This window comes from Pipistrellus kuhlii, unplaced genomic scaffold (genome assembly GCF_014108245.1).
Source record: "Pipistrellus kuhlii isolate mPipKuh1 unplaced genomic scaffold, mPipKuh1.p scaffold_m20_p_2, whole genome shotgun sequence".
Classification (NCBI taxonomy): domain Eukaryota; kingdom Metazoa; phylum Chordata; class Mammalia; order Chiroptera; family Vespertilionidae; genus Pipistrellus; species Pipistrellus kuhlii.
Window position 1 is genome coordinate 35,980,991 of NW_023425515.1, and position 22,821 is coordinate 36,003,811.

Here is a 22,821-nt window from a genome sequence, read left to right on the forward strand (position 1 = left end):
CTGGAGGAGGCACCTGGGACCAGTCTGAAGCAACCGAGGGCGGAACCTGAAGAGGCCAAAGAAGGCTGGAGGGGTCAGGGGCATAGCCAGGCACACTCAAGCTCTGGGTGGAGAGTTTAGGTTGTGGAGGCAGGGTAGCGGGTGGGTGGGTGAGGAACATATGGTGGGCAGAGTCACGGGTTTTCACGTGCTGGATCTCTAGTCCTATATAATAATCCTACATAATAAAAGGTTAATATGTAAATTGTCCCCTCAACTAAGAGTTCGACCAGGGGGCAGGGATGGCCAACTGCCTGTGGCCCTCCTCCCGGCTGGCCCCGCCCCTGAAAAATCCCCCCACCCCAATCAGGGCGGTACCAGATTCCCAACTTCCCACAGCCCCTCCCCCTGGCCACCCCGCTCCCAATCAGCATCCCTCTACTCCAATTGGGGGCAGGGCCAGCCTGCCAACCACCTGCAGCCCCTACCCCTCACCAGCCTGGCCCAATCGGCCGCAATAGGGGCAGGCCAGCCAAACCCCACTGTGCACAAATTATTGCACCAGGCCTCTATTCTATAAAAGCCTAAGCGACTGTTAAAGTAGAACGACCAAAATGACAGGTTGCTATGTTGCGCACTGACCACCAGGGGGCAGACGATAATGCAGGGCTACCCCTGGTGGTCAGTGAGCTCCCACAGGGCTCACAGCTGGTGAGCGCAGTGGCAGTGGCAGTGGCAGGAGCTTCTCCTGCCTCTGCAGCAGTGTTAAGGAGCAGTAAGGAGCAACGAGCAGTAAGAAGCGAGGAGTCCTGGACTGCAAGAGGGCACAGCCAGGCTGACGGACACCCCCACACCCAGTGCATGAACTTGGTGCACCAGGCCTCTAGCATATGAATAAACCACAGTGCTGTCACTGTTACTCTTTGCCAATTTGTTCTGGATCTCCCTTCCACTCCTATGATCTTCTAATTACTCTCTGCCAAATACTTCAATATATGAACCCTGTAAACCCTTGGAAAGGCTATCAAGAAAACTGTGTGTTTTTTTTAATCAAGTTCTTCAACTAAATAAGTCATGACATTTCCTGACACCCAACATCATTGCAAAACAAAAAAAAGAAACTATGACTTACTTCAGTTTTTTTAATTAAGACACTTTTAGTTTTAGTTTCAAGTTTATGGGAAAAAATTGAGGGAAAAGTACAGAGACATACCCAAAACCTCTCCCTTTCTTCCCCCCCTTTCCAACATTTTTAACATCTTGCAATTGATAAGCCAATATAGGTATATTATTAACTGAAGGCCGTATTTTACATTAGGGCTCACTCTGTTGTATACTCTGTGGCTTGGGGGAGCTTAAAAACAAATTTGAAAATTGTTGTTAAATATATAAAACATGAAATGTATCATTGTAAGCATTTTTAAGTGTGCAATTCAGTAGTGTTGGGTACATTCACACTGTTGTATAACTAATCTTCAGAACTCTTTTCATCTTGCAAAACAAAAACGTTATACCCATTAAATAGTATTACATTTGTCTTAAGCTCAATACCTACTACATAAAATAAACATAACTTTTAAACTTAATTCCTCTACATAATCTTTCTCAATTTTTTCTGTAATCTAAAAATCCAATTTACCATATTATTTCCAATTAGCTATAAAAGTTTAGTTTTGCTTTATTTTCATCATATAATGAAAACTAAGATTCAATAACAGAAAACTACATATTCACCCAAAAATATTATTTATTTTGTACTCCAGTAAGGGTTAGGGGATTAAGAAATAGATTCATCCCCTTTAAATAATCAATATTCACATTTTGTTTAATCTTACCAAAATATTGCTGTATTTCCAAACATAACAAATAATTATCTTAGTGTATACATATAAATTAAATACTTTAATTGGTTTTTACATGTGGAAAGCAAAAGATTAGAAAAAATAGCCCAGTTAACTGGTGGCCACAGATAGAAGATAGAAAAACCAACCCTAGGTGTACCAGCTCATTTCATCTGCAAAATGAGAAATTTTTCTGTAAAAATATCCAACCTAAACTGAAGAATCAGTTGGAAATGAGGCTTCATTGTTTAGAATTTTGCTTTACAGATATTTTATAAACCTTTAATCAGTTTCAGGTTTGGTCACTCTTTAAGTCAATTCTTCCATGCAAATGTTCTACATTCATCCCTTTCTCACTAATGTTCAATCACTTCCTCAGTCTAATCCCTATTTACGTATCTTTTTCTCAATGCTTTTTCCCCTCTCTTATCTAAAATACAAAGAATTAGTACAAGAGACTCCTAATAGCGTCTCTAACGACTGTACATTCAAAATAAAAAAACAAACTCACTTCAATCAATAGGTAACTTATTTAACCTACCTGAGTCTCAGTTTCCTTATCTGCAAAGAATAAAAATATGGCCAGTGTTCTATTATTATGTACCTGGGACACTGCAAGTGGTGAATTATTGAATGAAATGCTAATTCCATGAAGTTGTTAAACATTAAATGTGGCAGTATATGTAAAGTTCTTAGCACACTGCCAGGCATACTGAAAGCTCATGTTAAATGGAAGTTACTGCCATCATCAAAATCTTCAGTGCCTCCCCATTGCCCACAAATTCCAATGTAAACCTTTCTGTCCTGTTTTTAAAAGAAGCCTGTGGTTACTGAGCCTTAATGTCTTTCACCAATTTAATCTCTAAACAAGCACTAAAATCAAGTCAACATTTTCAGGCTCTCACAAAGCCAAGTTTATTTCTCAAGTTTCAGACCCTCGTTCGTAACTACCCTCTCACTGGAACACCTTCTATCTTCCCTTGCCCAGCCAAAGCAAACCCTTCAGTCACATCCCATCTTTCCAGGAAGCATATCCCAACCATTCCAGCTTTTACTCACTTCCACTTTTATCTAAAACCCTCACACACGTTATTTTATATTATCTGCTACTGTCCAATCTTTCTGGGTAAACCGGAAATTACACTAAAGCTTTTAGTTCCATATTCTCTATGCCATCCCCAAATGTATAGATATGACATACAGTATAGATTAATCTAAATTGTTAACAGTAGTTATTTCAGGATAAGATTATGAATGATAATCATCTTTTTTTAATTCTTTCTTACGGTTTCCAAATAAATCATTTTATGATTTACAAATCCTATAATGCTATTCTACAGATTTATAGTGAAATAACTTATGATCCTAAATTTCTATAATATTTTCTGGGAAATAAACAAATGAACATATATATGTCAGGGGAATTTTAACAACTATTTATTTTCTGTACAGTTCTTTAAAAAAAAAAAAAAAAATCAGTGGTTCAGATATGATATCCAGGGTAACCAACCCTATTTCTGAATGTGCTTAGTACTGGTCGAGTCACCAGAAGTTCACTGTTTCTCACTGCTTTTCAGGAAATGTTATTTTCATATTTTTTGCTCAAAACACGTAACTTTCTAATACAAAACAAAAGTGATACTGTCAATGTATTTGAAACACCAAATATAATTTTAAAAAATTCTTACCTAATCCTTTTTGTCCTGGATTCTTTGCAAAATTAAAAGTAAACTGGTAAAAATCCTTAAATCGTCCTGGTTCTTTCAATTCTTGTTCCATCTTGGGTATCTGGGCCTTTAGTTTTTCTATGCTGTCACATCTACATTGTAAAATTAAGTTTATAAAAGATAAACTTTTTCACTATAAATTAAGGACTTAACTTATTCCTATGATAGCTTATCTTTATTTCATAGAACTTTTTAAAAATCAGACAGCTGTCATTCTCTTTTTACATTACATAAACAAGTATGGGTTTAGTTAGAGGAAGAAAAGGTCTGGAGTGATTAAATGTTAGAAATAATTACTATTTTGGAAAGAAATGGGCCATTACTTTAATTACATAACTCACTGAACTATTAACACACCTGAAATGTAGAAGTCAGCTGTCGTGAACAGATGAGAATGTGCACTAATCAACAACAATCACCAGTTTAAACTGTAGTAGATACTCCTTTGATGGTAACAAAACACATGTCTAGCTTCCAAACTAATTGAAAGCATAATTTCTTATTTTGGTGAATGCACTCTTCTTGAAAAGTTACATTTTGTTACATATAAAGTTTAAGTATCTACTGAGTGCCCTAGCATTTTCAACTGAAGTTACAATCCACAGTAAGCTCTATTTTTGCAAAGTATTCAACTTCTAAGGAGTTGAAAGGGTCCAAGTACCAGTCTTACTTTTCATATAATAGCCCTAAGATAAAAATATTCTATTTCTTATATAGAGTCTACAAAAATAATCACTCCACTTTTTTCTTCTGATCTTTTTCCTTTTATTTTCTTTCTATGTTCTTTATAATGCCTCCCTAATCACTGTTTGTGAATTAAAATTTTGATTTGGAAGTTCATGTTATACATAAATTCAGCTTCAAAAGAAAAAAAAAAGTGTGTTTTAATAACATTTGTCCTGCAAGTTCAGGATGGGGCTGGCTTTGGTTGTGGAACAGTGTCTAGGCCAGTTATTAATTTATTACCTCTCAACTTTAAACCCACTCTTCTTTGCCCTAAATTGTGACTATCTGTAGTGGACTAAAAATTGTGAGATTTTCTTTTCTTGCCAGTTGGCTCACTTTTAGATTCTACCAACAGAGGGCAATGAAAGGCTGAAAGAGGAAAGGAACTTTTCTTATTCCAGTTTGTTTTCTGCAGAGCAAGGGTTGCAGCGTGCTGGAAGGTCCCAGCAGTGTTTACCAATGATAGCACCTCACACGGCCCCACAGCAAGTGGCCTCTAGCCAGTTTTTCCTCATCGGAGTGGCAGACGAGGCAGGTATCACAGGCTTTGTGTTCGCAGCAGCCATGCCCTCTCTTTTAGGTTCCTTGCTTACTCATTTCCCTCAGTTCCAGGGGTGGTGGCAGTTTCTTACAACTGCAACCTCTGTTATACCTCAAAGCTTTCTTTCACCCTTTTACATAGTAAAACAATATTTTCAATTTAACCTATTCAAAGTACTGATATATTTTTGTGTCTTGTCTGGACTCTGATTGATTACAGTGCACCTCAGGCTCAAGGTCAGAATGCCTAGGATCAAATCCTGGCTCTAAATACTACCTAACTCTAGTTCTCTGTACCTCAGTTTCCTCATCTCTAAAATGGGGATATACATACTTCTCATACACAGTTATTGTGAAGAGGTAGGTGAAGTACTTACTTAGCACAGTTCCTGAAATAGAATAAATGTTCAACAAACGTTAGCTATTATTACCGTATTTTTCGGACCATAAGACGCACCAGTTTTTAGAGAAGGGAAATGAAGAAAAAAAGATTCTGAAACAAATATTTTATGTGCATTAAAACCCAACATCACAGTCATAAACACATGTAATCAACCCTGTAAAGTAAACAGCAGCATTTAGAACCATTTTAGAGCCGGGCAATCACACAGAGACCACACAGAGCCGGGAAGTATATGTGTAGGCTATATTTGGACCATAAGACGCAGGGACTTTTCCCCCCCACTTCTGGGGGGGGAAAAGTGCGTCTTATGGTCCGAAAAATACGGTATTTCATAGTCATCCACTAAAAACAAAGGGAAGCCTGTTACCTATCCAAAGACTGAGTACTTTTGCAGCCTCATTAAATACAGACAACTAGAGGCCATAGGTAAAACCTCTACCCATGACTTTTCAATTTATTTATCCCAAGTCATTTAAGCTAATCAGATGTCAAGATAAACTGAACAAAAAGTGATTAGTACCTTATAAAATTTTAAATTTTGAGCATAAGTTTAGAATTTGCAGCCTCATATTATTAAGTACCTTAAAACCTGCTCGTTTCATTATCATGTTAAATATTAGTAATTTTATTAATTAAAATAGTAATTTATTTTAATGTTAAGTACAATGCAAATGGAATAGGCTGTTCTAACTATGCAGATAACTTGACAAACCCAGAAAACTGGATAACATGGGAAGGAATTAGCATATTAGCCCATTTCTATTTATAACAATGTTTGTGGGCTGACAAATTTATGTTTACATTGAAAAACTCATAACAATTCATTTCCATAGTAATTCTCATAGTAATGAAATTAATTTCCTTTGATAATTATGTGCTCACCCTAATTCTGTCATGCCGTCCATGAACTCTTGCTTGGAGAACTCGCACTGTGTTGCTGCTCTGAACTTCCATGCAATGATCAACACACTAATGCTGGCTGGATCGAGGGCCAGGTCATCACAGAACTGTTGTATACCATCTATTCCAATTTTATTTTCATCTTGAGGATCTTCACAAATAACAATGCAATATTAAGTTAATGCCATACTTTATTATACTATTTCTAAAACTAAAAAGGTAATGCTTTATGCTCCATTAAAAAATAATCACATAGACTAAAAACAAGAAGCAATATTACTAAGTATCTCCCCTATAATATTCAAAGCCGATGTGCCCTCAAAATAGCACTCTTCTTAAAATGAACAGGAGGCAGTAGGGGGTTGGAGGGAGCTTGATATATGGTGATGAAAATGGTTTGACTTTGGGTGGTGGACACACAATGCAGTATACAAATCATGTATCATAGAAATGTATACTTGAAACCTATATGACCCTAGTAACCAATGTCTCCCCAATAAATTTAATAAAATTATGAAAAGATGGATTCATACTTCATGCTACATACTAAATAACATAAACTCTAAAAAAAGATGAACAGGAGAATACACAGGGTGGGGCAAAAGTAGCTTTACAGTTTTGAGTACACAAAACAGTTCGTTCTTGTATTAATTATTATTTTTCATACAAACAACTGCATATCTACTTTGCCCCACCCATTTTTATATATAGATGGGCACTTAATTTTTAAGACTCACTTATTCATATGAAAAATGTCCCATACTCATACACATTCAGAAAATCTGACAGTATTTATAAAGGATTTTTACTGAACCCATCCATATTTTAAGTAAACATTCTAAATTAACAGTATTCTATACAAAAAAATCTTTTTTCCTTAAAACGAAGTTCACTCTACCACAGCAATTACTTCTTGAGAGTATCAGGAAAACCATAAACTCAGCTATTAAATCCTAATCTCAACAATATAAATACCTATTGTTCAAATTAAAGAAAAATACCAACTATAAATATTTACTTGTCAGACAGAAAAACTTTTAAATAGTGACAAATACAAGGAAAAAAAGGCACTCATACGCTGCTACCAAGTGTGCTTTGCTAACATCTCTAACAAAAAAAACAGTGACTTTTCTGATTTGGGGGAATGAGTTATGCATAAAATAGTCCATTTTTGGAAAAACATTTTAAACTTTGTATACATATTTCTGCATAAACAAAATGACACGGAAGGATCCACACCAGAATTAAGTACTGGTTCCCTCAGGAGAATAAATAAGGAAAAAATGGAGAAACTATAACTTTCTTCATTCATCTATTTTGTATTATTTAAACATTTTAAAGAGCATATTACTTTTAAGTTCTTTAAAGGTTATTAAAATTATCACGCAGGTATTCTTAAAATCAGTTCAGCTGAGTTTTATTAAATAGGTGGGGGGGGGGGGGGGGGGGACACGGACACCCCAACCTCATTCTCAAATTCTATTATGGTGGAAGAAATAAAGAAGCTAAGAAAAAGTATCAGTGGAAAGAGAAAAATAATTTATCTTTGATCTCTTTGAAGTAATTCTAAGATCTACAGAGTTCTGTTGAGGTATCCACCTATATCATGTGTTCTCTGTATTATGCATATATATAAATACCTATAAATATGTCCTATGTGTTATTTCTCATCAGCATGTAACTTTGGAACACCTGGTTCAAAATATTTGAAGTTACAAATAAACACTCACCTTTGTATCTATTGTATAGTTGTTCTAACTTCTTCCTGTCCAATGATCCTTTTACACTCTCTCGGATATAAAGTTCAGGATTTTGGAAAAAATTGTCTGTTGCAACATCTAACTTCCAGTCATTTTGAGACAGGCAACTTACTGCTGTTTTTTCACTAGATTGTGTGAAGATCATAAACTGACGAACTTTATCCTTCTGCGATGATTTCAACTTGTTCTATTGAAACCAGAAAATAAACTGAAACATGATGTAAAAATCACGGAACACTAAAGTGGTATTTCTATATGCCTGACTAATCACTCTGCAATACTTTTTCCTCATGATTTATTAAAACATTTTAGTTCAAGATTTATTTTTTATCTACTAATCAGAAAGACAAATTTTAAAGAAATCTAAAACACAAAATTTAGTATCATCCTGCATTTCTTCTAAAAGTGGATCCTGAATGGACGTATAAAGGCTCTAGAAGGGAAGTACAGCTACTCTCAAAACCTTAATCAAGCACGAAGTTCTAAAGGGGTATACATATATATAACAACTGGTGGGGAAGGTGACATTATCTAGCCAGCCAGAACAATCAAATGACCCTGGGTAACAATGAGATTAGCAGGTGCTTGCTGCAGTCCTAAAACCCACTATAAAAAATAGGGTATAATCCTCCTCCCAACTCCACCCCTTGTTTCCTTGCTATTTTATAGCAAATGTGAGAAAGCAACAGACTATGAGTACCTGCTATTTTCCTGGTGGTGTTCAGAAACCAAGATAATTACCAATAAAATTTCATAATCAGAAGCCCTTGAAATATGAACTTCCATGCATCCTTCCAACAAAGGTAAACAGGATTCTCCCTTTCCCCCTGAAAGAAACCCTTTTTCCCCTTAGCCTGAGCCTAGCATAGCCTCTCTCCAAAAAGCTTCTCTACTGTAATAATAACCTTTTCTCACTTGCCTTATGTTGATACTGATTCATTTCTCATCTGGACTGAACCCTAAGCAAAATGAAACAAGGCAATTAGGCCCTGCACTCTCTCCCCCTATTAAGAACCATGTTCTCCCTCCTCTCCCACCCAAGCTAGTCTCCTATGGAATGTCAGCCTCTCCACTATTATTCTTGTCTCCTAAAACTATCTTTCAGCAAAATACTTGGGTTAGTTCTGGCCAAGGTGGTTAGGTTGGCTGGAGCATCATCCCATACACCACAAAGTGACAGTTTTGATTCCCGGTCAGGATAGATGGCATGGGCTGTAGGCTGGATCAATGTTTGTTTGCTTCTTTCTCTCTTTCCCCCTCCCCTTCCTCTCTAAAAAATATAAAATAAAATAAAAAATTTTAAACCAACTTGGTTTTTCCTGGGCTACTATTACAGCAAAAGGAGGAGGGAAAAGAATGTATGGCATACATTAATGGATACAGTGTCCTGTGTAAGCAACCATCTGAGAACCCCAGAATCTTTTATCTGACCCAAAGTGACAGATCACAAACTTCAACCCCCATTGTACAAATGAGAAAACAGAAGTTGAAAGAATTAGTTCAAAACTCATCCAGGTTATTATTAGTAGAAAAGGGACAAGAACAGAAAGGTTTTATAAATCCAAGTCATGGTCATCCTATAAAACCACATTACTTATTGTACAGATTTATAAGCCTTTTGAAATTTTCAGGAAAAAAGACTACCAAAAATATAATTCCAAAGTAAAAATAACACTATACAAAAATCAAACATGAAAAGTGTTTATGCCTAGAGTCTGACCTGCCAGCAACACTCCTCTCTGTAAATATGCTATTGCTTAAGATTTAGATTAAAATTTCAACCTCTGTTCATTAAACTGGAGAAACTATAACTCCAGTAACCTTGTTATTTCACTAATAACTACCACCTCTGGACACAAGTATGTCATATCCCATTATACAACACATCTCTTAAATGTCTAAAATTCTTCTTTTTTGAAAAGTGTCTCCTCAAGATATAATTCAATTGCAACAAACCTACAGTGAAATAAAATCCCAAAGAAAATAACTGTCTTACTTAATATACTGAAAGGAAGCCACTTTGATTTCAATATTTGTTAGTAAAACTATTTTTTTTAAATTTCTATACCTTTCTCCCTGGGAAGATATAGTATCCTGATACATGTTTCAATCCTTCTTTGACGAACAGGGAAGTACTGAGGGTCCCTATGGTCATCAGTGACCACTGTATAATGTACAAGGTGTTGGAGATTAACTGAGAAGTATAACTACTGGCCACATCCTGAAAATTATTTTTAATTAAACCTGATACAAGTGTTTAGGTTGGCTGGAGCCTCATCTCATACACCAAAAGGTGAGTAACTTTCCCTCCATTCTCCTAATAGTTGTTGGAGGCAGCAAAACAATCAGGATTATTTGGGGTTTTATCATAAAGTATTAAATCCAATGCACTGTTCCCTGGAACTTGAATCACTTTTGTTGAAGAGAAGGAAAAACACAGCTTAAAGTTAATTCCAAAAAGAGCTGTTCACTCTCCTAATGACTGTCAGAGAGCAAGGTATTAGAAAGTTGAGGGAACAAAGATAAAAAAATCATCTTACCCTCACAAACAGCAACATTATATAAGTGAATTATTTAATTCCAGGTCATATTTTATTTGAAAAAAAGTATATGTATTAAATAATGTTTATGTATATACATATGTAAACTATTTTAACTGGTTTAAATTTCTAGTATATGGGCAATACAAATATATTTTCAGAAAAAAGTCTGCAGCTACCCATTTCTAACACCATAAAAGCAGAGAACTGATAATATGGGTTCCTGCAAGGCCAAGTAGTAGTAAGCAATCCCATTCCTTCAAAGTCTGATCAGTATCCTCTCCCTCCCTCTTGTATTTATCATATACTCTTATCATTTCTCTACTTATTCTCCGTGCCTAGAATAAATCTTACCACCCACTGTCCTACTGAAGAGCATGTTCTCAAGTCTGTGATCTCAAAGGCTGTCCTAGAGTAAAGCTGGAGTTTACTATATTGACCTGCCCTCCTCCCAAGCCTATTTATGAGAGCTGTAACACTCCCACCCCTTTTGCCTTTTCCCCAGCCATTTGGGGGCACCAGGCAAGGTGTTTGAGAGTATGGTACCAAAGGCTGCAATTGTTATCAACTTAAAGAAGACAAAATGGGTATCTAGCAAGCAAATAATTATTTTATAGATGAGAGGATGGACAGAAAACTGAAGTGGAAAAGAAACAGATGGATGTTTTCTACTTCTACTATAAACCCAGTGAGGAATCTTCCTAAGACCAAAAACATATGATAACTACAATGATTCAGCACTCACTTGTAGTGCATGCCACTTACTTTAAGATCTATTTAAAAGAAACTAGAGTGGTCACTAAATAAAATTAGGTAAGACAATATTCAGTACTCAAATGTAAAAACTACCTAGATTTAAATTTTCAAGGAAGTTCAATAGTGGTAAGTAAAATATATAAAATCAGGATATATTCTGATTATTTTTTTATTTTAGAAAAATAAAAGGAGATGGAGCTCGAGGAAGAGGAACAGAGAGGAAGAAAGGAAATGGGGGGGGGGGGGAAGAAATGCTGTTTCTTGTAATAGAAAGCTACTTCTAATTGTATTGAAGATTACCAACATTAGAAGGACTACCATAATCTAGACAATAAAAAGCACTTATTTGCTCATCTTTCCAAAATGAAAAAAATGGTTGTTAATACATATTATTTAATACTTAAACCTATCACATGCTTGTAAATTTTTTCACTTAAGAAATGTAAAAATCACATTTAAAATAACAGAGTATCTAGGAAAAAAATCAGACAAATACTTTGAATGTAGTCAAGTATATCTTACCACTAACTCTACAAAGTCTACTGTGATAAATTGTGGACTCAGAAAGACTTTATATAAGAAAATAACAATGATCATAAAGTTAAATTTCTCACATAAGTAGTTCTCTTAAGAAAAATAATCAACATGGTAAATGATTTTCTAGTTAACTAAATCTTGACAATCTGAAATGAAATAATTTTAATGGGTGATATTTTTAAAAGCAAAAAATTAAGACATATTTTATTATTCTAAATTTTCATCTTCTCACCCTTGACTTAATTCTCATCTCAGGAGTTGATGAATATAGCTCACAAAAGACAATGTTTTAACAATTAAATCCCTGTAATGACCACTCATAATTCTCACTAAAAGCTCTGTGTTTTCCATATGACTAAGTTTAACTTCATCTGAAACTTAAGAACTAATTTAAGTCCAAAAAATCATACTTTCCACATACAATACATAGTATACAGTAGATAAAGCCAAGAATTGCAATATCCTATACAACTCACCCATAAAAAAAAAACTTCCCATAGGTTAAAGGTCTGAAGTCAAAAGCACAGGAAAAAGTCAACTGGAGAAACCAAGATGGCAGCATAGGTAAGCACCTAAACTGCAGCCTCACACAACAATTTCAAAACTACAACTAAAAAACAGAACAGACATCATCCAGAACCACAGGAAAGCTGGCTGAATGAAAATTCTACAACTAGAAAGAAAAAAACTCACGGAGAATCATAGGAGCTGCAAAGGGCTGAGGTATAGAGACACGCGTGCAGAGAGAAAGGGCGGCTGAGTGCCTGGCTGGCTTTCTCTGGCGGGAGAGAAAAGGAAGCTCCCGACTGCACTGAACCCCAGTTCCAGGCGAGACCCTGTGGACCCAGGCACATACGGGGAAAGTTTGGACTGTCAGGTAGAGAGAAAGGCACATGAAGACTCAGGGGAGCCGCGGCAGGCAAGGTTCTGGAGGCGCGTGCACACGAGTGGGCACAGAGAAGACTGATTGCTGAGGTTGCCGTTGGCTTTCCCTAGTGGGAGGGAGGCGGAAGCTCCCAACTGCACTGAACTCCAGTTCCGACTGCATTGAACCTCAGTTCCGGGCGAGAACCTAGGGACCCAAGCTTTTACGGAGGGAAAGCTGGACTAAGGTGAAAACTCAGGGAAGCCATGAAAGGCAAAGGTCTAGAGGCGCGCGCAGATGTGCGTGCAGAGAGGACTGACTGTTGAATGTACCGCTGGCTTTCTCTAGCTGGAGGGAACCGGAAGCTTCCGACTGCGCTGAACTCCAGTTCTGAGCAAGAATCTGGGAATCCAGATTCATTGAGTAGAAACTGGACTGTCTGGCAGCGGGCAAAACTTGAGGGCAGCTTTCTCTCAGAGGTAATTGCAGCGACTACCAAGGGACACTGAGACCCAGGGGCCTCATAGGGAAGGACTGATGGGAAGCCAAGACTATCTGCTCAGCCCTGAGACTCCTCCCCATCCAAGCTGAGCACAGAGGCTTTTGCAATTTTGCAAGTCTTGTCTCATAAGGCTGTCTCCAGCACATAAGTTCTCCTGGCATAGACACAGCTGATCCTTACAGCCAACTGGCCTGAAAGTCAATTCCTCCCAGTGATACCAATAACAATCAAGTCTTAACTATAACAAGGCTATACAAACAGTCCACAAAGGGGTGCACCAAGAGTGTCCACCTCAGGTAACTGGAGAGGCCGACCCAGTGGGCCATATAGGAAACTTAGCACACAAAGTTACCCTACCAACTCAGGGAAGCAGTGAAAATGTGGAGACCAAGAAACAGATCACAAACGAAAGAAATGGAGAAAAACAAACAACTGGATATAGAGTTCAAAACCACGGTTATAAGGTTTTTCAAGGATTTCCTAGAAAAGGCTGATAAATTTAATGAGACTCTTCAGGATATGGAAAAGGACCAACTAGAAACTAAACATACAGACTGAAATAAAAAACATTATACAGAGACCCAACAGCAGACTAGAGGAACGCAAGAATCAAGTCAAAGATTTGAAATGAAAAGAAGCAAAAAACACTCAACCGGAAAAGCAAAAAGTAAAAAGAATCCAAAAATTTGAAGATAGTGTAAGAAGCCTCTGGGACAACTTTAAGCATACCAACAGCAGAATTATGGGGGTGCCAGAAGGAGAGAGAGAGCAAAATACTGAAAACCCATTTAAAGAAATAATGACTGAAAACTTTCCCCACCTGGTGAAAGAATTACAACTCCAAGAAGCACACAGAACCCCAAACAAAAGGAATCCAAAGAGGACCACACCAAGCTACATCATAATTAAAATGCCAAAAGCAAAAGACAAAGAGAGAATCTTACAAGCAACAAGAGAAAAACAGTTAATAACCTACAAGGGAGCACCCATCTGATTGTCAGATGATTTCTCAACAGAAAATATGCAGGCCAGATGGGAGTGACAAGAAATATTCAAAATGAAGAATAGTGAGAACCTACAACCAAGATTTCTCTACCCAGCAAAAATTGAAGGGCAGATAAAGAGCTTCACAGATAAGAAAAAGCTAAAGGAGTTCATCACCACCAAACTAGTATTATATGAAATGCTGAAAGGTATTCTTTAAAAGGAAGAAGAAAAAAGAAAAGATAAAAATTATGAACAGAAAATATTCACAAGTGAATATAAAAATCAAGTGAATTAAAAATCTGAGGAACAGAATAAACTGGTGAATATAATAGAAGCAGGGGCATAGAAAGGGAGTGGACTGATAATTATCAGGGGGAAAGGGTTGTGGGGAGTGCAGGAAATGACTGGACAAAAATCATATACCTATGGATGAGGACAGTGGGGGGGGGGCAGAGGGTGGGGTGGGAAGCTGGTGGAGGGGAGCTATGAGGGGGAAAAGGAGAAACAATTGTAATAATCTGAACAATAAAGATTTATTAGATTAAAAAATAATTCAACTAATAAGCAAAGTTCTGCAAGAAAGCCAGGCTAAGAATCTGAGGAATAGCTAGAAATCCTCTCCCCTTTCACCTGTACAGAGGCAGTATATGGTTAGTGAAGAGTGCAGACTCTCAAGCCAGACAGGCAGCATTTCAATTCTACCTGTGCCTCTTAATTGCTGTATGATTTTGGGAAACTTAATCTCTGAGGGCTTCAATTTCTTCATCTATAAACAGGGTATGAAGGTTACATTAATTCAGGTTAAACTCTAAGAAATGTAACTAGCACATAGTAAGCCCTCTTTACAAGTGCATTACGAAGGAATAATAAACAGTCCAAAGAAAAAAAGTAATTGTGTAAATGGTAAAGTAAGAAAGAATGATAACTATAATCAGAAAACTAACACCTAATATTTATTTAAACTCCGACTGTGTACCAACTATGCAAGGTGGTTATCTTTGATTCCATTTTACAAATGAGGAAGCCAAGCCTCAGAGCTCAATTTATCTAAGGACACAGACTTGTCTAAAAGGCAACAGAGCCTGGTGCCTAACTTCAAGGCATGGTCTTTCCATTTACTCTATCCACACTGACATCAAGTTAAAGAGGAAAAGGGCAAAAGTGCAAACACTGACTGTGTGCGCACTGGGGGGAGGGAAGTGAATTGTGAGCAATATTTCTTCACGTAGTTTTATAGAAAAGTTAAATAACCAATTAACCGTTCCCATTTCAAATGTAAACAATCTGCATTCTGAATAAAATGTACCCATTAAGTTTATAACCTAACTGAAAAAGCTAATTTAGGGATGGAACTTCCCTTTTAGAGTTTCCTGGGAGGGAAAAGGAAGGGAAAAGAGACGGATAGGTTATTTTTATAAGTAATTCAACAGGAAGAAAAATGTGTTTGTAGTCTGGTAAGTCTGTTTTTTAAAAGATGACTATAAACTATAGCAGAGGAGACAATAAGAGTTAGGTTTCCTTTTCCAATGAGAAGACTTGAAACACAGAGGAAAATACAAATGCATGTACAGGCTATGGCCAGAAAATATGTAAAATTTCAAATATCTTAATACCCCTCCATATTCTTTTAAATGACAATCTGCAGTTTAGAAACATTACTTATGGTTCGGCTGTGACTCTTATCATTCATCTGTAAACTTCCTGCACTCTGAATGACAAAATGAACTCTTTTTTAAGAGGTGCTATACTACTATTACACCAAGTCAAATATGGAATAACATATAATTATTATAAACTTACAATTAGTATACCCAAGGATGTTTTATATTATGGCAATTCACCTGGGAAAAAATTCAGAAAGTATACTTGTAAGATCTAAACTTACAATCTGTTTGTTTTTTTATTTTTATTTTTATTTTTTTTTTTTTAAATATATTTTATTGATTTTACACAGAGAGGAATTGAGAGGGATAGAGAGTTAGAAACGTCGATGAGAGAGAAACATCGACCAGCTGCCTCCTGCACACCCCCCACTGGGGATGTGCCCGCAACCAATGTACATGCCCTTGACCGGAATCGAACCCGGGACCCTTCAGTCCCCAGGCCGACGCTCTTCCACTGAGCCAAACCGGCTTTGGCTGTTTGTTTTTTTAAAGAACTTTTCTCACAGGCTTAAAAAAATTCTGTTAATGGAAATTTAAAGGTTTTTCTCTTCCCCATTCACAGAATTAGATTCAAAAGATGACTACCATGTAAATGGAATATTTTTATTCTGGTTCAGAGAAAACTATTTTGACTATTAAAAAGTTATATTTGCTAATTCCAGATTACCTACAATAATAGTAGAAATTACCTCCTTAAAATGCTTGTGTTATCACATTTCAATTGATTCTTCCAAACCTACTGCTTCAACTTCTAACAAGCAGTCAAGGTAGCTCCTCTCCATACACATCTTTTCTTTTTTTAAATATATATATTTTATTGATTTCAGAGAGAAGGGAGAGGGAGAGAGAGAGAAACATCAATGAGGAGACTCACTCATCGGCTGCCTCCTGCATACCCCACACTGAGCCCACAACCCAGGCATGTGCCCCTGCCTAGAATGGAATTTGAGACCCTTCAGTCCACAGGCCAAAGCTCCATCTACTGAGCCAAACCAGCCGGGGAAGACATATTTTCTTAAAAAAAAAAAAAAAAAAAAAAAAAAAAAAAAGTCAGCCTTAGCTGGTTTGACTCAGTGGATACAGCGTCAGCCTGCAGACCAAAGCGTCCCAGGTTCGATTCCAGTCAAGGGCCCACCATACTTCGGTTGCAGGCTCCTCTTGGCCCAGACCCTGGTCGGGGGCTTGCAGGAAGCAACCAACCAATGTGTTTTTCTTACAGCAATATTTCTTTCTTTCTCTCTTTTTCTCTCTCTCTCTCTCTCTCTCTCTCTCTCTCTCTCTCTCTCTCTCTCTCTTCGTCTCTAAGAAATCAACAGAAAAATATCCTCAGTAGAGGATTAAAAAAATAAAAATAAAATTACAATAATGTCACTAACAAGAAAATAAATGAGTTTTTTAAGTTCCATAGTTAAAGAACTTATGATAATGTCTAACACTCAACAGTCACGCAATGTTTCATAAAAAGAATAAATGATCCCTGAAAAAAATCAAGTCTCCTAATTCTAATATTTAATAAATTCAGAAATATAGGAATCTTATGAATAATAAATAAGCCTCTAAATGTTTATTGAAATAAAAAATATAATAAAGGAATGGGCCATGTCAACTTATCTCTGTTGCTGAACACTTGGTTCAGTGTTGAGGGTTGCAAAGTGTATTTATTTATAAGAGTGCTTTTCCAAAGTTAAGTTCTTTAGAAAAAAAACCTCTTTAAAACCCTTAAGTTTTTACAATGAAAACAAGCAGCCTAAACACTGATTATGCACTAATTATATAAAAGGGTTCCACATAGTAATAAAAGATGATTTAGGAACATTTTTCCCTTTTGTTTTTGCTTTTTCTTAGGTGGGGGGTATACATCTGAAGTGCCTAGCCAAACTAGATAGTCAGCAGGTCATTCAAGAGCTTGTTTGTGTCTACAAAGCAACTGAATCCTATTTGGAATTATTTCTCTTCTTCAAAGGTCATGGCTAACACTATTACAGGGTGAACAATACATACTGAAACTTAAAAGGGGGATTTTTCACACATTTTCACTATGGACCTAATGTCTGAGGCCACTTGACTCAAATAAGCTCAGCTGTTTTAAAATTTAAAAAGAAGCCCACTACTGCAATGAGTTTATTTTACATTCAACTTTTTTACTCTACGTACCAAAAGTTTTAATTTTCCAATTACTTAACTGTTTAAGTGAGATAGCTTAATTATATATGGAAACAACTATCCAATATAAGGAAGAAACCAGAGTGAAACTACAGTAATAAAAAAAATTCCACAGCTATACCAAAAGGGTGCTTGCTGAGTTTTTTGTTGTTTGTTTGTTTTTTAAGAGGAGGGGGTAAAGTGTGTAACGAGAGACCCAGCTTCTAATCCCTGCTCTGCCACATACTGGCTCTTTATGCTCATATCATTTAGAACTGATAAATATTCATTTCCACATATGTTAAGAGGAAGTAGCAGTAACTACCTCACAAACTGCAGTGGAGATTAAATAAAATAACGGTGTTAAATTAACCAGCAAACAGTATGTTCTCAATAAAGGTTAATATCCTTCTTTCTCCCCAATGGCCCAGTTTTCAGCTTGTAGCCATTAAACTATACACAAACTATTAGAACATATTCAAAAGCAATCTATGAAAGATATTTCTGTGCTGTTTTAACTAGGTAAAACAGTCAACTAGTTTTTACTGACTATTGGACAGTCATTTTAAAGAGAACTCAAAACTCACAGAAGCTTCAATATGGGTTTTGTCTTCAAAAACTGCTTTAAAAGTAATTATAATATTGCAATAGCACACTATGGAACAGCAGAAACAAGGCCCATCATACCACTCATAATCCTTCAGTTTGTCTTGGAATAAAAACCCAATATCCTTTCAATGCCCACCCATGCCCATCTCCCCTCATCACTCAGACCTCATCTACTCCAATGCTAACACGACACTGTGTGTGTGTGGGAGCCCCATACAAACTGCTCCGGCAACACTGTTCTCAATGTTCCTCAAATCTCTCCCCACTGTATTTCTGTGGGAGTCACTCATTCATCTCCTAGTCTGCTCAAAATTCACCTCTCTGGTAGTGAAGACATCATTTTGCAACCCCACTTCCACTGCACCCAGCACTCTCAATTCCCCTCCCTAACAGGGCTTTTCTCCCATAGCACTTAACACCTTCTAACACAGTAAGGAAGAAAAAGATATACTATGTTTATTATCTCTCTGCTGACTAAAATATAGCTCTCATCAGAGCAGGGATTTTCATCTTTCAGTTAACCGTGTGTGTGTATGTATCCATCCATATCCCCAATGCCTAATGCCTGGCACATAATAGGTATTTAATAAATAATCATCAAAATTAAGTCCCTTCTTTAATTTGCTTTTATATATATATAGTCAAACAAATGTAAAACAAGTTCTTAAAGAAATAATCTTGAACAGACCTATGATCATTCGGACTTATAAACAATGGTATTTGTTCAAAATACAATCTTAAATTTCAAAGTCTGCACATTAAAAAAAAATTAAAAAACAGTAACATCATTAATCATTCATTTAAATTTTGTTATTTAAAATATTCATTAATAATACTTGGGTTTTCATTTTCAAATCCAATTTTCAATCATTTCTACAGATTTCATGTGAGTCAGAAAACTTACTATTTCCCCCAGTATCACAAATACTGGGGGAAATAGTAAGCCAGAAGAAAATAGTTTCAATTCTACAACAAATAATTTTGCAACCTTTAACCTCAAAACCTCCTTGATCCTCAATTTCTTCTTTTGTGAAGGGGGAGTAAATAGATGACCTCTGGAGTCATTTTAGGTCTAAAAATTCTATGATAGTGTGAATAAAAAATGTAGTAGGTTACAGTCTACACACTTCTCACACCTCTAATAAAAGTCACGTGGGGGGCCGAAACCGGTTTGGCTCAAAGGATATAGCGTCGGCTTGGGGACTGAAAGGTCCCGGGTTCGATTCCGGTCAAGGGCATGTACCTTGGTTGCAGGCATATCCCCAGCAGGGGGTATGCAAGAGGCAGCTGGTCGATGACTCTTTCTCATCGATGTTTTTAACTCTTTATCTCTTTCCCTTCCTCTCTGTACAAAATCAATAAAATATATTAAAAAAAAAAAAAGTCACATGGGTGGTTCAGTGATTGAGCTTCCACCTATGAACCAGGAGGTCACAGTTTAATTCCCAGTCAGGGCACATACCCGGATTGGGGCTGATCAGAGTGTGGGGCGTGCAGGAGGCATCTTTTTCTTTCTCTCCCCCTTCCTCTCTGAAATCAATAAAATTGATTATACATATAAATCATTAGAACCAAAATTGATTATATATAAATCATTAGAACCAAAATTTTTATAGTTGAATGGAACTTTAGAATTCATCAAATCCAATTATGTCATCTTACAGATAAGAAAACCCCAAAATTCTGACCACTTTTTAAAAGATCTTCAGAAGTAGCAGAATATTGTCAACTTTCTGAATTACTTTTAAAGTTATCTGAACAACCTTTTTTCTTATACAAAATATTTCAATTATCCCATCATTTAAGCTTGCCCCCAAATTGACAACACGTGACCTAGCAATGGGCTGCATTACACACACAGCAAAACAAAACAAAACATGAGCCCCAAACACTACATTGAGAAACAATTTTAAAAAACTTATACAATTTTTAACCAGAAAATTCTTATGGCCTAACTTCTATTAGGGCCCACGGTGATTTAGTTTCTAAACTAACTGGAGCATACAAGGACAATTCTGGGGACATGATCTGAGTTCAGCCACAGAAGTGTTTTAAATTAGTAATATCTTGTCACCACTGGTATCATTAGATGAGTTATGGCTAAGATCCAAAACTAGCTATTTAATATTAACAAAAGGACAGAGGCTTACAAGCTCCAATCCAAGCTGAACTCTCAGGTGAAGCACAGGAGACACCCGAATGCCTGAACAGGTGATGCGCATTCTCAGGACCTCTGCTTTCAACAGGATGCTGCTGGCTGGGAGGTTACCGAGAACAGAACCCATCTCAATGCCCTCTCGGAGTTCACAGGGAGTTGCATCTCCTCGCTTTAGGCTTACTATACATCCACATGCCACGAATCTGGGAACTTGAGGAGTTATGTCTATGACAGTCACAATACGTAAGAAACTAGAAACTGCTTAGATGCCCTAGCGGACCTTTGAACACCGTACTATCAATCCCAGCACAGACCTGTACTTTATGACAAAGTTTTCTTTACAAGCGGCCAATCTGTAATGGCATTTCCCCTAGAATACAAATCTTGAATACATGGCACACGAAGCGGCCTGACTATAGGACACCAAAAATGTTGCCGAGTTGGAAGCTGGGGCTTAGAGAAGTGTCATTCAGCAGAAATAAGACCCAACTAAAAACAAAAGACACTGGGGCATTCCCTTAGCGCGCGCGCGCACACACACACACACACACACACTATACACACACACACACACACACACACACACACACACACACACACACGCATGCACCCTCCTCAAAGGGGCCTTTATGCTGCCCGTGAGCCCACGGACAACAATATCATTTTTACTGTCCATTCATACCGTAACCTGCCTGGAATGCAACCCAGGCTCGGGCTTTAAGGACAAGCATCGCTTCTGAAAAACACAAAGAGTCAGTCCCACAGAGTCAGCCAGGTACATCACCTCCAAAATGTAAACATAACTTGACCACCTCGTTACATACTGTGTTGTGTCCGTGTCCCTCCCCCCCCCCACCCCCAAACAAGCAAAAACAATTCCCCAAACAAAAACAAAAAGGGAGGGGAGGAAATCACTTAACTGTTTTGTTGGTTTGTTTTGTTTTTTTTTTTAAATCACAAGTGGTCTTTTTAACTGGCGTAATAAAGCAACCACTCCTCCCACCCCCAAGCGCATGAAATATGTGCTCAAAAAGCCAGCAAGTCTGTTTCTCCTCATTTCGGGAAATTAGAACAGGTTGCACTTCCGTACTCTTCCCCCCACCCTCCGCCCGGTCCCCCAAGCCCGGCGTCCCCGGGGCTCTCCGCCGGGAAGTAAATAGCGTCCCCGCCGCCGGCCGGGGGACTCCTCTCCCGCGGGGACGCGCGGGGCGGCGATGGAGGCAGGAGGGGGACCCCCGCCCCCGTCACAGCCAGCCGCCCGCCCGCCTGAGAGCCCGAGCCCCGGGGGCCGGCGCCGGCCGAGGGGAGCCCGGCAAAGTCCTCCCTTCCCTCCGCCGGGGCGGGGGGAGGCTCCGCACCCGGAACCGCGACCCGGTCCGGGCCAGACACAATGGAGCCGGCGGCCTCACTCCCCGCCCCAACGCCTCCCCCCGCGCCCGGCCCGGCGAGGGCACCGGGGCCCGCTCCGCGCCCCGAACTCCCGGGCTCCCGACTAGGCCCGGCTCCGCTCCGCCTCCCCGGCTCTCGCGTAGCGGCGGCGGCGGGAAGGGGCGCCGGGGGCAGGGGCGGCGGGAGCCGGGCCGCCGGGGAGCGGCGCGCAGGCCGCGGGCCGGGCTCGGGCCGGCGGGGTCGCCGCGGGGCGGCGGGGCGGGCGGGTGCGCGGCGGCGGCGGGCGGGCGGGCGGCCGGGTGCCTCACCATGTTGGTGTCCTCCAGGCCTCTCCCCTCCTCCTCCGGCTCCGCAGCGAATGGACGGCGGCGGCGGCGGCGGCTCCTCTCACGGGCTCGCCGGGCTCCCGCTCATGCGCAGTGCGGCCGGCCCGGCGCGGCGCGGCCCGAGGAGGCAGCCCGGGGCCTGGGAGGCGGAGGGGCGGGCGGGCGCCCCGCGCGGGGTTCCCCGGGGCGCTGGGTCTCCCGGGCGGGGGGGGGGGGGGGGGCGGAGACGCCGGCGGGGCAAGGGGGCGACGCACGCCCTCCGCGCGCGCCGACATCCTCCCGCCGCCGCCCGCGGGTCCCGGCGGGGAGGGGGCGCCGGGCACCCGCTTCCTGCGCTCCTTCCGCCGGCGGACCGCACGGCCGGGTCTACGCGGGCTCCGGGGGCGGGAGCCGCGGCGGGGGAGCTGTGCAGCGAGGGGGCCACTGGAAGGGAGCGGACCTGGCGCTAGCTCCATGCCGAGCCACCCAGT

General features: G+C 39.3%; 1 protein-coding gene across 6 annotated transcripts in view; it reads right to left on the reverse strand.

The window, feature by feature from the left end:
• Nucleotides 1-22,494, reverse strand: part of DCUN1D1 (defective in cullin neddylation 1 domain containing 1) — a 35,598-nt gene extending 13,104 nt beyond the window's left edge. For 2 of the 6 annotated variants that reach the window (XM_045583723.1, XM_045583722.1), the window contains exons 1-5: nt 20,629-20,653; nt 7,847-8,063; nt 6,099-6,267; nt 5,191-5,202; nt 3,509-3,639 (exon numbers count right to left, since the gene is read on the reverse strand). In XM_045583723.1, coding sequence (XP_045439679.1) covers nt 3,509-3,639; nt 5,191-5,202; nt 6,099-6,267; nt 7,847-8,021 — 487 coding nt within the window. In that variant the 5' untranslated portion in view covers nt 8,022-8,063; nt 20,629-20,653. Of the gene's footprint in view, nt 1-3,508; nt 3,640-5,190; nt 5,203-6,098; nt 6,268-7,846; nt 8,064-11,454; nt 11,527-14,765; nt 14,830-20,628; nt 20,654-22,333 lie in introns of those variants that run through there. The other 4 variants (XM_045583724.1, XM_045583726.1, XM_045583725.1 and 1 more) reach the window with 4 other exon arrangements.
• Nucleotides 22,495-22,821: the final 327 nt, after the last annotated feature.